The sequence below is a fragment of the Notechis scutatus genome, chromosome 1 (genome assembly GCF_049901735.1).
Source record: "Notechis scutatus isolate UNSWTSFEM ecotype Mainland chromosome 1, rNotScu1.2, whole genome shotgun sequence".
NCBI lineage: Eukaryota > Metazoa > Chordata > Lepidosauria > Squamata > Elapidae > Notechis > Notechis scutatus.
This window is the reverse complement of record NC_142009.1, coordinates 238,465,769-238,480,654: the sequence shown is the minus strand read 5'-3', so window position 1 is coordinate 238,480,654 and position 14,886 is coordinate 238,465,769. Positions and strand designations below refer to the sequence as shown.

Genomic DNA, 14,886 nt, shown 5'->3' with positions numbered 1-14,886 from the left:
GAGTGCTGTAAAGCACTATGAACAGTATATAAGTCTAAGTGCTATTGCTGTTGGAGAGATCACAAAATGATGTCTTCCATTTCTAATCCTACCAAACTTTGCTTTAGGATACCATGATTTTAAAGATGAAAAGTATAGCTCCATCTATCAGCAAAGGCAAGAAACCTATATGACTAAAGCCATGACATCACACAGAAAGGTCTCAACCCAAGTTGATAAAGTTAGACTAATCTTCCTCAATTTGCTGTCTTCCATGCATGCTTGATTATAGTTTTGAGGCTTTCTATTAAATGTAATAATTGAAATTCATTTCAAATTGGGAAGTTCAGTCTAGATGAATCAAACAGCCAAAGCAATTTCATTTTTTTTTACTACAGTAACTCTGGCTCTGTGAATAGAAATGAAATCCATTGACTCAATAGTATATGTTTCTAAATAGGTTTAGAATCTGAATTATATTCACTAAAATGCTTTCAGGAAAAAAAAGTGCCATCAAAATTTGAGAACTGTTTCTGAAAAAGGAAAAGACATGCAACTAGGAAGGAAAAATATCAAGTTCATCAAGACCTCATTAATAACAACTAAAGGATCATGGAATATAATTTAATTCTATTAACTTGCTATAATGCAGCCATACAAGTTTTGAGGTTAGGATGTTCCAATAGTAAAATGAGAGCAATATCCCCAAATATGGCTTTAAAACGTTTGAGACCTGGAATATTAAAACAGATATATAAGATATATAAAACAAATATATGAAGATCAGCCAAGTGAAAACAAAATATAAAGATATTGCTAACTCTAAATAAAACCTCATTATGAGAAATATTTGAAATATCACTTTCATATAAATGAAATTATAAACCAGCAATGCCAAATTAAAGACAATTTAGCTTCATTTGGATAATACTTCTGAATTGGAATTGTTATCTAAGCACAAATGTTTCCTGGTGTGTTACTGCAAACACAAAACACTACATTTTTGCTCATTACAGTTAATTACAGTGCAAACCTCCTATAATTAAGTATGCCACAGTATTTCAGTCCAAAGTGAACCATCGCTTGCTTGTCCCTTTAAAAGCAATTGGTTTGTGTTGAAATTTTCAAGATGTTTCCTCATAATCTAATAATCACATTTGTAAAATTATAGTATCACTCTATTTATTGCATCTCCTTCTCTCCTCCTATTGAGTGGATTCCCTGCAAGTCAAGTTTTAGAAAACAACAGCACAACCCTTTAAAACTCTGCTTCATACAATAACAAAGGGCCAATTGTCTGACTACAACAATCTAATTTAATTATACATGCATGGAATTCTTACACTGCATTATTAAGAATTTCTTCCCCCGGGTTTTGCCACACTGCCCATATTACAGCAAGACTGCAGGCAAATGTTATGCACTCCTTTGGTCAGTGCCCTCCTCTTGCTTTTGAAACCAGGAGACCATAATCCTCCCTTTGTGACATCAATCATTTGCCACAGGCCTGATGTACCAGACTCTACCGGACGAGCTTTGCTTTCCCTGCTCTGAAGGAGAATTAGCATTGTCATCATCCAGAGCCCTAAAATGTATCGTGTCCTGAATACGGTTTGCAAGGTCAGTTTTGCACATGCAAGAATAGATGTCATCACGGCTGCATAGATGTACCATCTGGACTTCTTGCCTGTTAAAATCTCCTTGTTTCATGCTCATTTATCAAGCCTGCCATTTAAAACTATGCAGAAGCTAAAGAAGTTCAAAGTTCAGTTAGGACCAAGGCCAGCATTTGCCTTCCCAAATCTTTAGCTTTGATCTTTTGTATTTTATAGAAAAGGAAATAGACGGTCCTGAACTTACAATAACGAACTTTATAGCAAAAACACTTTGCAAGTTAAGTAGGGGGAGGAGGTGGATTAAAACATACAAACAAATCTGAAGTTACAGGAGAATAAAGACAATAGATTGTTTATTTATTTATAAAACGTATTGACCATCCATCTTACCTCAGGATAACTCTGGATGGTTGTTGGAGTCATGATACATTTCATGAAATTACCTTAAAAATATCAACAAACACTTTCCATGTCTCATTTTTCCTTCTTTCTATGGTGTGGTTCTGCTTGAGTTGCAAACTGTCTACATAACTCTATTGAACTGCCAGCCTCTTGAGCACAAGATTATTGAATCTCCAAGTGAACGACTACATGTTCAGATACTCCCTACCAGAAGCTTACTAAATGCCCTCTTCTCCTTAGGACTCTAGGAACGATAGACAAAAATGCCATCGCTTGGCTATTTATCACTGATTCTTTTCCAAAATTCTAAGTGTAATAGCAAAGAAAATTGACCATAATTGATTTAATATATCAATTTTGAATATGGGAGAAAGTAAACAAATATCTGCAATTCCATGCATGGTGGTTGTTTTTGTTTTTGTTTTCCAGAAGAAAGTCCCGTTGACTTCAGTAGTTGTACCTCCCAACCTCCTAAGCAAGCGAGCACCGAATTAAAACTCTATATACCAATAATTCTTAGGGGGGGGTCTTTAAAACACATTTAGATTTTATCTATGTATCCCAGCATTGCATGAACATTTGTTATAAATCAGGACTGAAAGAGGGGAAGTTCATTTACAATTTCCTGTAAAATGACAAACAACATGTTTGCTCTAATTCAGGTTCTCAAAGACCAGCAAAAGTAGACCACAACATCTCTCTGAACACAGGCTCTGCCCCCCCCCCCACTCCCCTCTCCCACTCTCTAATCACTCAGAAGGAAGACTGGAAGATTAGTGAAGGAAGGGGGAGGACAAATTGCAGTTAACCCTTTAGCTGAATAATACCCTGCGATGATCCAAATGTATGATCTAAATCTATAGGTTGTTGTCTTTTGCTCCTTTACTTAACTTGCAAGTCCCTCCGAACTCAGAAGGACTTACTTCTGGCAAAGCTTTTGAAGAATCATCAATCTGAAATACTGCTATTGTAGCTGCTTTTGAGATAACTCAAACTCTGGGGAGGGGGGGGGGCAGAGTGGGAGACCTCAACTGGAAGTAGACAAAAATCACAGTAACGAGGATAAGGTTTGAGTTCATAGATTTAAGGCCTCTTACATAGTCATAGCAAAGGGCAAGAAATCCCCTCCGGAAACAGCATCCAGGGTTTTTATTGGTGCACCATAATACTGCAATCATTTTGGCAGGAATTTCGTATTCCTCGGCTCTGTTATTCATGACAAGATATATTTCAGAGTGGCGGAAGCTATAATTGAAAAAAAAAAAAAAACCTAGCCTTCAACATTATGGAGGATAAAGGTAAACTGATTTTCCAGCTACTGCAATATGAGAAGGAGCAAGATACAAACAAATAAAAGTCGTTTTCCGTTTTAAAGCAACACTTTCCCCAGAAACCTTCCCATTGACACGACCGACAGGCAGTTGCTATGGGGCTGGAGGTAGGAGGAAGGAAAAGAGTGTGGAGAAGGGTTGCACACTTAATTGTTGCAGAAAAAGGTTGGCCTATTTCACGGAAAGATCTGGATTTCAACTCTGTCCCCAAGAAAATTGCAGAGACTGCAGAGCTGCTGCCATGCAGGGCAACAAGAAAACAGGCGATCAGAGGCAGCAGCTGGAGATGGAAACGCCTATTAAATCCTTTAGACAACAGATGGGCAAAGCTCATCTCTTCCTTTTTTTTTAAAAAAAAAAAAAAGAGAGAACAAAACACAATGCACCGCGTTTGATCATCCCACCATAAGGAACAACTCTTAACACCAACCAGCTTCCAAAAAGACCTATTCTAGGGTATGAATGTCTGAACCTGCCTATCTTACTTTGTTTATCTCTCAATATGATACTTCAGAAAACCTGAAATTTACTCTGGGGTCCCTCAATCAAAGGCTGCCAAACAAGAGGGTCAACTGGACTGGTTACCAAAAATGGAGAACAAAAATATGGGAAATCTGGCAGGCAGAGATTTGCCATGTTTGCCAGGGCCCTTTTCTTTGCCATTACTCTTTGCCTGCCCTTGAAGTACATCTAGTGCTGCAGAGAACCAGCCAGTCCAAACGGTTGAATACATTGAGGGGATCTAATTATATCATTGAGGGCAAACACACCTGCTCCCGGCTAATGCCCTCCACACTCTCTTTCCTTCTGTTAATATTCCTTGCCATTGTTCTTCTCAGAGGACCACAAACAACAAATCTCTGGCATCTGACTGCAGAACAGGGGATCTTCCTCTAAGCAGCAGGAAATTGTGTTTAGTGGGGAAAACAAAATAAGACATCCAGGGCAGGATTGGCAAGTCTTTTTTTTCTTCTTCTTTTCCTAGCGACCACCCCTTCCCATTTTGGTCGCCTTCCAAATCATCAACAAAGACGGTGCCATAAATTGCACTCTATGTGTTCTCTCCTCTTCCCCACACCTCTACTAACTGCACCTTCAAGACTACACCCTTTTCAGTCATGATGTCATAAAACACTGCTGGTGACTCCCTGTTTCCTCCTCCTCCTCCTCTTGATCTACGATTCCTTTTTTTTTTTTTAAAGAAAAGAAATGAAAGCCATGCAACTGAATCCAAGCCAAATTGACCAGCAGCTGAGCATCTCTCTCTCTCTCACTCTCCCCCCCAATTCTACCAGCCCCTCCCCACCGGCACTTTGACTGTCATCAGAACACCACCCCTTTCCAGGAGTGATCCACACAAAGCAAAGCTGGGCTTTAAAACAAGATGCAAATCACCCCAAATCTCTCTTCCCCACCCCCCACCCCCACAAAAAAAGAGCCACACGAAAAGGAACCCCCTTCGATAGCAGATGCCACAGCGACAAGACAAGGAAGGGACCCGCGAGGCCGGACTCTCCCATCTCCCGTCATGTCCGCGACTGCCACCTTCTTCTCCCCCTGGGTTTGCTTGGCGGCGGCGGCGGCGGCGGCTGCCGCCGAGGAAACTCACCTGTCTGTCCTTTGCCCAGCGTTTTCTCCAAGCGGTAGGGTCCAACATATTGCGCGTGTTGAGCTCCGCTGCCTTCTTTGCCAGTTGATGTCATTTCTACCTGGCTGGAGTAACGCTTTGCGATGCTGCGCCTGGTATCCCGCTTGGGGAAGCTCCGGGCTCGGTTTTTTTTTTTTCCTTTTCGTGGCTGGTTGCTTCAAATTCCGACTTGGCCGCTGTGCAAGGAAAGCGCCCGGTCTCTCTCGCGCTGTCGCGCTCTGACTCTTCTCCTGAGCCTCGTCCACTTGGCGGAAAATTAACTCTCTTTCTCTCTCTCTCTTTCTCCCCCCCTCTTTCTCCGCTTTTTCTCCTCCTCCTCCTCCTCCTCTCCTCCTCCTCCTCCTGTCTGTCCTGCTAGGGAAGGGATGCCCAGGAACACTTATTTAGCCGGGGCTTAGGGGCGGGGGAAATCTCCGAGCATCCGAAGCATGATGCCGGTTCGCAGCACTCGCACGCTTTTAGGAGCTGCTCAGCTGGAGCGGGAGCAGCGGAAGCGCTGGGGCCAGTCGCTCCGACTGACATGAGGCGCAGCCAATCCCCGACAACATCTCGGCCCGTCTCCCCTCCCCTCTCCTCCTCTCCATCCACTACCTTTTCTTTCCCATCAAAGCATCGGTCGCGGCGGCTGCTTTCTGCCTCGATGCCGAGCCGCGTAATAATAACCAATGGCAACAGCCATCATCACACGGCGAGGGGATTCGTCTCATCAGGACAGGGGTTGATCCCGTTTCAAACTCTGCCCCGTTTCAAACTTTGTCTGCCTAGCAGGAGGGAGGGAGGGAGAGCTACCCGGCTCTCTTTATCTGCTTTGGGTCCAAGCCAGTTCTGCCCTTCATCCGTCCCAATCACATTGAAACGGTGCTCGAGCTGGGACGCCAACATCACAGGGAAGGAGAAGGAAATTAAACTGGAGACATGGATATTAAGGTCCCCCCCCCCTTTTTTTTTTTTAGTTGAAGTAAGTCCTCTTAAGAAGAGCATCGCGAAGTGGAGTTGGCTTGTAAGGAATTTCAGGGGAGTTAGCTGACCTAAAAATAAAAAATAAAAATGAAGAGGCAAAAACTGAACCTAAGCAGGGTAAAATCTTGTTAGCAATAAATTAAGTTGAACACAACTGGGGGGAAAGACATCATGTCATCTGACAAACTCCTAGCACTATTTTTTTTTCTTATGCCAGAAGCCAGTGTGATCTTCAGTACATGCTGTAAATTGATGTTCCCCAAATGGCAGGATGATTTTAAAATGGAATATTGATATAAAGCACCATCTTGTTTATACTTAAGCAATTCAGACAACAGCCTCTTACATTTCATATTTTTTTTAAAAAACCTCTTAAAACTAAAAAGTAATACAAGCTCTAGACTGAAAAAACAACAGGTGCATGATCTTCAGATAGCTGAAGAAAAATAAACTGCTTTCCATTTCTGCATACAGTCTAGGATAGTCCTATTCCATATAATACACAAGGACTTCTAAATCTTGTGTGACCCGTACTCCAGATTTTCCATTGTTAACTCCATTGTTCATCTATGGAGATTCTCAGTCATCCAAGTCATGATTGTCCCAAAGGTGCTTTTTCAAGAGGCAACTGGACTTTCTTGTTTTTATATAAATTCTTCCATTCCCCACTATCCAGTCAGTGCTGAAGAAGCTTCTTGGATGAGAAGCGAAAAGAAAAACAAGAAAAACTTCAAAGAAAAACAGGGACATCCAATTGCCTCTTGAAAAAGCACCTTTGGGACAAACCCATTGTTCTTTTAGAATGAAAAGTTACCTGGGATAATAATGTCTCAGCTTTGCTCTAAGATCATGGATCTCCACTTCAACATGGACTCCACTCCAACATGGAATGTTTAGCCCAGATCCTACCACCAAACCAAAATAGTGTTTAGGATTCTATAAAATCACTTCCACGTGGAATTTCTGCTGTAGCTTGGAAGTAGCCCAAATCTGCCCTTTCACAGTATGACAGTAGATTCCAGGAGATGAATTGATTTATTATTATCAATTCAGCTGTAATACTGTATATGCAAAATAACAATAAATCTGGTTTTATCTCCTGATGCATTACAGCTTGGCAGAGCTTTTAGGCAACCTGGGAACTCTCATCTTACCCCACCTCTTTGTTCGTTTCTCCCACCGTTCTGTTCCCAGCATTTCAGGGTTATCAGAGATGAAAATAACTGTGGGTCAATTTCACTTGGTGGTGGAGTGGTAGGTCTCTTACTCAGATGTCTCCTGGATTCTATTCTTTTATTTTTTTCCCCAGGTACTGAATTATTAATTATCCATTTATCTTATTATTATGCTACATTGGCTTTCCATGGAGTACTTCATTCAGTCACCTCAAAAGGGTGTTTTGGAAACATGCTGATCAATGGTTAGGGTTGTTCACTCCAGTTCAAACACCACAGCAACTATTTAGACATTTATTCATACCAATCATTTCAAATCTGGTGTCCTCTGTAAATTCTCATTGTCAGGAAATGTCTCCCTACTTCTAAGTTCCCTCTTTGATAAGACCATTACTTCTTTTCCTGCCCTCAGGTGCTTTGGAGAATTAGGTTGAATCTCTGCTCTCTCTGGCAGCCCCTGAAATATTGGAATATTGCTATAAAGTCAACCCAGTCCTTCTCTTTGTTAGACTAGATATACCCAGTTCCTGCAACCATTCATCATATGTTTTATCTTCCAGTCCCATAATTAACTTTGTTGTTCTTTTCTCTGCATTCTTTCTAGAGTTTCAACGTCTTTTTTGTATTGTGGTGATCAAAACTGGATACCGTTTCCAAGTGTGATCTTAGCAGTGCAGTATGAAGCAGTACTAACACTTTACTTCTGTCCTAAACTACTCAGGGAATTGTGGTCTAAATATAATGGCTTTCTCTCTCCCATTCTAAGGAATAATAAATTCAAAAAGGACTATTTTGATCATGCATCCCAATCTTTTGCTCAGTACATATTCTTATTTTACTTAATGGTTTATCTGGGGCTTCATGGAGAAAACAGTATGTTGCTCTCATGACAAGGTCTTAATTGCATAATTGTAACATACATAATATTTTGTAGCACTGCAATACTATTTAATATTAGAATGACAATTACAGTGCAGGGGGAAGAGGATTTAACTAACAATTTAACTTGATATTACAGGCTTTTTCCCCAAAGGCATTATTTGTTCAAGGTGACATCAACCAATGAACATTTTCCTCCTGGAACAAATAGAGAGGGAAGAGAAATGGTTAACTCCTCTCCTTGCATGCTGTGGTTCCAAACCTGACTGGGGAGTTCCCCGCCCCCCAACATCCCATAATTTATTGAATTTAAACAATTAGCATTCTGGTTAAGCTTAAGGTTTACATAAATCGCCTGCATTCCTGCCTTTCTATAGAACATAACATTCTTTTGAATTTAAATATTACTGATATTATATAAAAATAATTTTATATATGTTTGAAATTATCTTGTAATTTTATATTTTTAAAAATATTTTCTAAAATATTTCATTTTATGTTTTTCAGTTTCATTGTTTCATCACTGAACTTGAGAAAATCCCTCTTCTCGCCACCTGCCTTGATTTAATCCAGCTTTCCCCAGTTTAGGGGCCATTGACAAAGAATGGTAGGAACTGAATTGTAATACCTATGGAGGGCCCAGACTTTAGAAAGCTGATCAAATGTCTACAAAAGTGTCTCCTTTATTCTCTCTGCACATGTTTTTTATCTTTTATATTTCTGTTCTTCATCTCATTTGTCTTTTTCTTATACCTTCTATACTCAGTCATAAAGGTTCAACATTTTCAAACAACATGGTATGTTTCCCTTCATTGAAATAGTTAGTAAAATATTGATAGCATCTAAATGTATGAGTTTTAGTTCTTAGAATTGGTTTGAAGAGAAATGTTGTTTTTTCCTCTGGCTTTTCCTTCAGTTTATTTATTTATTTATTTGATTTATATTGCCACACATGGCCGTTGTGCAAAACCATCATTTGTCTTAGAATCCTCTCACTCTGCACGGGCAAGTAAAACAACACGAAAAATTCCAACAACTCTTTATTATAGTTATTTATTTATTTATGTTCAAAAGCTATATGCCGGGTACCCGTCATGCTGAAAGAACAGCTACTTATTTGTATAATTCACTGATTTGTTCATCACACAAGAGTCTTATCAGTCAGAAATTAATTCACTTATAAAAGCAACTTTGTGTACTGTCTCTCACATCCAATTCTTTGTACTTTTGCAACAAGCCTTTCCACTGACTGTATTTAACTGCAGTTTTGTTGATGCGAGCTTTACTTGCAAGACTTATTCTTTATAGTTTCCCAAATTTAAATTGTTATAGGTTGTTTTCATCATATGTTCATCTGTCATATCTGTTTGATTGCTGCTTCAAGTGGCTGCAAGTCAAAGAGCTGTTACATTTTATTGTGGAGATGTTTTAATGTGTATGTGTGTGTATTTCCAAGTTTGATTATTTACAGTTTTGCATACTTAGATTTTAATTGACTGTCAATTAAATTGTATATGTGAGTCTTTATAAAATCAGTCCCTTTACCACATCACATGATTTGCAGTTTTAGATCAATTATGAACTGAATTTGAAATGAATTTTTAAAATTTAAATGTTTCAATACCATGATTAACATAGCAATTTAGGGACAATCCACAATAAGGAATTTGAGGTACTATAAATTTCAGCAGAAGGACCATTACATCAGTAGAATGTAAGTCATGGCTGCACTCTGTAAGATACATGTCAACACGAATGGTGGCCTCTTTTTGGATGCAGACACACTGGCAGGTCTTTCTAAGTAGGTCAGTAAAACTCAACTGATGGTAGCATTCTGCCACTGAAGATCCATCAGAAACAACAGTGGAATAAGGACAGCACCAAGGATTATCATTTTTACACTCTACGGTGTACCCAGTCATCCATAGCTTAAGTTCCATTGCTAACAAAATCTTAAACCAGTCCGGGACCTTATGGTGAGAACTTCCCTCTTATTAATTTCCATGAAACACTTAAAAAAAAAAGAATCTGCCTCACTGAACTAGTCCATATCTCCAGGTGAAGCATACGAGATATTATACACCTTATAACAGCACAGTACTAGCACTAAATAAATCCCACACAGAAGAATTAAACTTATCAGTCTCAGCTCAGTAACAAATGATCAACAATAGTGGGAATTGTAGACCATAATACTTGGATAATGGTAGGTTTCCTAGACCTGACTTGGATGGTGGGAAATATGGCATAGAGGTGAATATGTAGCTTCGTGTGGCTTAAGGTCACTACATGTTTTAGGATTATTCTTCAAAGAAGAGTGAAATAAGGAATGTCTGAACAGCAGCTTTAGTGATGAGGGTAGAACAGAGAAAGTTGCAATTACCCTCCTAGTTCCCCTTAGTAAATATGAAGCAGTTAGGGGTATCTACTATTATTTCCTCTCTTTTTTTCCTCACACTCCCCCCCCCCTGGAATTTTCTGGGTTTGCCCCTCACATTCCCATTTACTTGCATCCTGATTTAAATCAATTAATATTTCCTTGTTTTACAGAGTACAAATTTAGAAAATGCCATTCCAAAACATGTTTGACTACTATACAAATCTGTGTGGCGTCTGAATACTGCTGTTTGGGTATTGAAACTGAGCATTGGTAGTTATTTTCTTTCCTCTTATGAACCCTCAAAAGATGTATTGCACTTCCAAATTCAAGGTGTTTATTGATTCCAGCTGAAAAGAATATATGGAAGCCTGCAGTGAGGCCACACCATGATTAGGTATTCCTTTCAGTTCTCCAGTGGAGTTCACTTCCTTGCCCATGAATTCTTGGAAACTTCATGCTGCTTATGATATAGGTGGTGTTTCTTAATCCATATGTAAATAAGAGTAGGAGATAGATTAATGTCTATTGAAGAACTCTGAGTGATGGAGATAGATTTTTGATTTCCAGTCTTTAATTGTTTGACAGTGGCAACATCTCTTTTTCCAATCTCCCAATTTTGTTGAGCTGCTAAAATCCGTTAGAATTACAGGAATGAGTTTGTCACTTTGCTGCCATCTATTAGTCATCCAGATGTTTGTTAAATAAACTTTTTATGAGGCCACTCAAAAAAGCTGGTTGGCTTTGAAGTTCTTTGGTGTTAAAGAGTTTGTCTTTTGCATTAGACTGCTGAGCGAAACTGATTTCCCCCCCTACATAACAAAATTTCCATCTGTCCTATAAAAACACCGTACCTAGAATCCTGAACTATAGGCAATGTTGCCCTTCTCTTTTCAGCTTTGACAAGCAAGGATCATGATGAAGGACAGTAACATTTGGAGTGAGTTTCATGTCCTATTTCTTCCCACTGAGAGCCAAAACAGAAGTTTCCTGCTCATTTCTCTTTCCTCTGAAGGACTTACTCCACCCTGAATGCTGATCAATAAAATATTTGAATGTGCAGTATGTGTTTCTTGGTTTTCATGAGACCATGGAAAAGATTCTTTCTCGCTTCCTAGTATTATTGGGCTTCAACTACTACCCTAATGAAGAGCTTGATGGATTTGTAAGCAGTGATCTTTAATTTCTCATCCAGATGACTTTTCCCATGAAAGAGATTCAGTGGTGGTATGCAGCCTGCTGCTGGGGTAGATGCAGGCAAGCTACAGCAGGGATGGATGAAAATTACCTGGCAAGTATGCCATATCAAAAAGCATAGAGGGTATACGTCTGGATTGCTCATATGGGTTGCCAATAAGAAAGCTGGTACAAAGAAAAGTTAGTCCATGCCAAGTCTGCACCATTTCTGTATACCTAACTTGCTCAAGCATATTGAGATATGTAGGACCCTTTCTATCTTTCCCAGTTAGAGTATATCCTGAATTAAAACCTGGTTGGTGTGGAAGATATATAGTACATGGAAAATACCATAAATCATTTAGAACTAGGGATGGAAATGTAAATTGAGTTTACAGGTAAGTACTTCATGGAAAACATGGGAAGAGAATGTGTCTGATTTGAACCCAAGAGGGTATGCATCAGCTTTAAATCTTTAAATCAGCTTTAAATCTCGACCAACAAATGCTCTGTCCTACATATTGGTAAAAAAAGTCAGTACACCAAATACAAACTAGGTGGATATGATCTTGTTGATGATCCTCACTCTGTCAAGGACCTTGGAGTTCTCATATCAAATGACCTAAGCACCAGAGCTCACTGTAACAGCATTGCCAAAAAGGCATTAAGAGTTGTAAATCTAATCTTACGAAGCTTCTCCTCCAGAAATATCTAATTGCTAACTAGAGCATACAAAACCTTTGCTAGACCAATGCTTGAATACAGCTCATCAGTCTGGAATCTGCACTGCATATCAGACATTAATACAATCGAGCGAGTCCGGAAGTATTTCACAAGAAGAGTACTACACTCCTCTGCTCGCAACAGAATACCCTATATCACCAGGCTTGAGATTTTGGGCTTGGACAACCTTAAATTACACCGCCTATGGTTAGACTTAAGCGTAGCACACAAAATTATCTGCTACAATGTCCTACCAGTCAATGACTACTTCAGCTTCAACCACAACAATACAAGAGCACACAACATATACAAACTCAATGTAAACCACTTCACACTTGATTGCAGAAAGTACGACTTCAGCAACAGAGTGGTCAATGCCTGAATGCACTACCTGAGTCTGTTTCTCTAACCCCCACTCCTTTAACCTCAAACTAACCACTATTGACCTCACCCCATTCCTAAGAGGTCTGTAAGGGGCATGCATAAGTCCACCATCATGCCTACTGTCCCTGTCCTATTGTCCCCATTTATTCGTACCTATTTCCTGTATTCTTACTCATGTTTATACTTATATCTATTACCTTGTAAGCGACTAACAAATCAAATAAATAAAATAAAGTAAATAAACTTCCAGAAGTATCAACTATCAATAGAAATCGTTTCAGTGTTACAATAAAGACTGAGTCCTCACATGCCATATTGAATTTCTAGGAGCTGCAAGCAAGTTAAAGCCTATCATAACCTTTACACTGAAAATGTGGGATAGTCCATCAAGCTAGGGATTTTCCTCATGTGCTCCTAGCACTGAAGAACTAGTGTTGGGATTGGTGGCAGAAGAAGAGACAAGACTTAATTGTGTCTGACTTGTTAATACAGTTGATCAAGGGTCTTCAAACTTGGCAAGTTTGTGGACTTCAACTCCCAGAATTCCTGAGCTAACATGACTGGAGGAGGAATTCTGGGAGTTGAAACCCACAAGTCTTAAAGCTGTCAAGTTTGAAGACCCCTGATCTACAAATTACATCTGTAGCATCTGTAATAGAGAATCCAGAGTTTTGGGAACTCCATTTTTTGCTTTGTTTGATCTGAAACTCTCCGCTCTTTAAATGAGTCTGTGTCCCAATATAAAGTGCTTACACAATAATGCCCTCAATTATTTGACGCCTTATTTCTCCAAAATATTTTGACTCTCTAGAAATTCTTTGGTCTAATAGGAATTTACCATGCTGTCAACTTTTCATTTTTCTATTGGCGACATCATGCTACAATAATCCCAGTTTTTTTCAGGTACTATCTCACTCTAGATATTTTTATGGATGAAACATTGAAGTTCTTTTTGGCATTTCATTGAAATTGTTTCATGAAGTTTATGAAAGAGATAGGTTGTCTTCTAAGAACACAGCCATGGTGAAAGCTTAAAAGCTATATGGAATTGTCTAGATGCATCTCTCATGTCATTCAATTATAGCAGACTGCTACTGCATATCCACCGAGAGTCATTGTATATGAGAATATGTGGTTCATTGCCTTTTATCATTTTAGATAGTTAACAATGAGACAATCCAACATGTTATATCTGCCTGTCATATAACTGTTGATATTTGTCTGTAATCAAGAGAGAATACTTAGGTGAGGAACTGAAGCTCACAAGAACATTGGGAATGGGGAAGTAGTTATTTCATTCTGCAAAACTTGTCTTTATGGTTAACAAGCTTAATTTAATTGCATTTTAGACTTCAAAGTCCAGAGAAGCTGTGCACAAGCTACTAAATAAAAACAATGACATTCTAATAGAAAAAAAGAAAGATAGAAATATTCTTTTCTTATCTTCAGTTTTCTTCAACAAAAATGCAGTGTTCCAGTACAAATATTAAATAAAGGGGCAAGGTTTTGTTATTTAGTGGTTATAAGGTTTTGTGTTTGTTATTGAAGTAAACATAGACAAGAAATATTTGTGTTAATGGCAAATGAGTTTAAATACAAGCTAGATGAATTCTATCCCCAAAATTTGAAGGAACTAATTGATGTTCAGACTGCATAAAAACTTGATGTACTATACTTAAGCAATCCTGGAAAACTGATAATATGCCACATGACTGCATTTGTCTCTTATCCTCAAAAAAAAAAAAAAAAAAAGCCACCCTATCAACGAGTTAGCCAAATACCAACCAATCTGTAGGAAACTTGAAAACAAAATCAAATGGACTAGTCAAGAGTAAAATCTGCCAGATTAATTTCTTCATTAAAAAAAAATGGGTAACTTGGTTCATGATTTGTAATATATCATTACATTGACAAATAATTCTGATTAGCAAGTTAGTTATGTGTATGGTAGTGGCTTCTAATTAAGTGGCTACATAGCTGGCTTGAAAATCATACTTTGAGTGCAGATCAACGGAGAAGGGTGCTGTGAGGTTCAGTTCTACATCCACCATTGTTTTTATTGATAACTCAAATGGAAGAGTCAGGAGAATACACATCAGTTTTTCAGATAGTACAACAATGTGTGGGATAGCTGGGAGCCTAGAAGGAAGAAACAACATTCAAAATGATCTGGATAGATTAGAGGAATATCTTGAAATCAAAGTGACAATTAATAAGGACAAATGCAATACTTTTA

At 38.8% G+C, this 14,886-nt stretch overlaps 1 protein-coding gene across 14 annotated transcripts in view; it reads right to left on the bottom strand.

Annotated features, from left to right (window-relative positions):
* The window catches only part of BRSK2 (BR serine/threonine kinase 2), a 466,168-nt gene extending 460,689 nt beyond the window's left edge, over window positions 1–5,479 (bottom strand). For 9 of the 14 annotated variants that reach the window (XM_087950842.1, XM_087950844.1, XM_087950851.1 and 6 more), the window contains exon 1: window positions 4,938–5,479. In XM_087950842.1, coding sequence (XP_087806968.1) covers window positions 4,938–5,031 — 94 coding nt within the window. In that variant the 5' untranslated portion in view covers window positions 5,032–5,479. The remainder of the gene's footprint in view (window positions 1–4,937) is intronic. The other 5 variants (XM_087950853.1, XM_087950855.1, XM_087950854.1 and 2 more) reach the window with 1 other exon arrangement.
* Window positions 5,480–14,886: the final 9,407 nt, after the last annotated feature.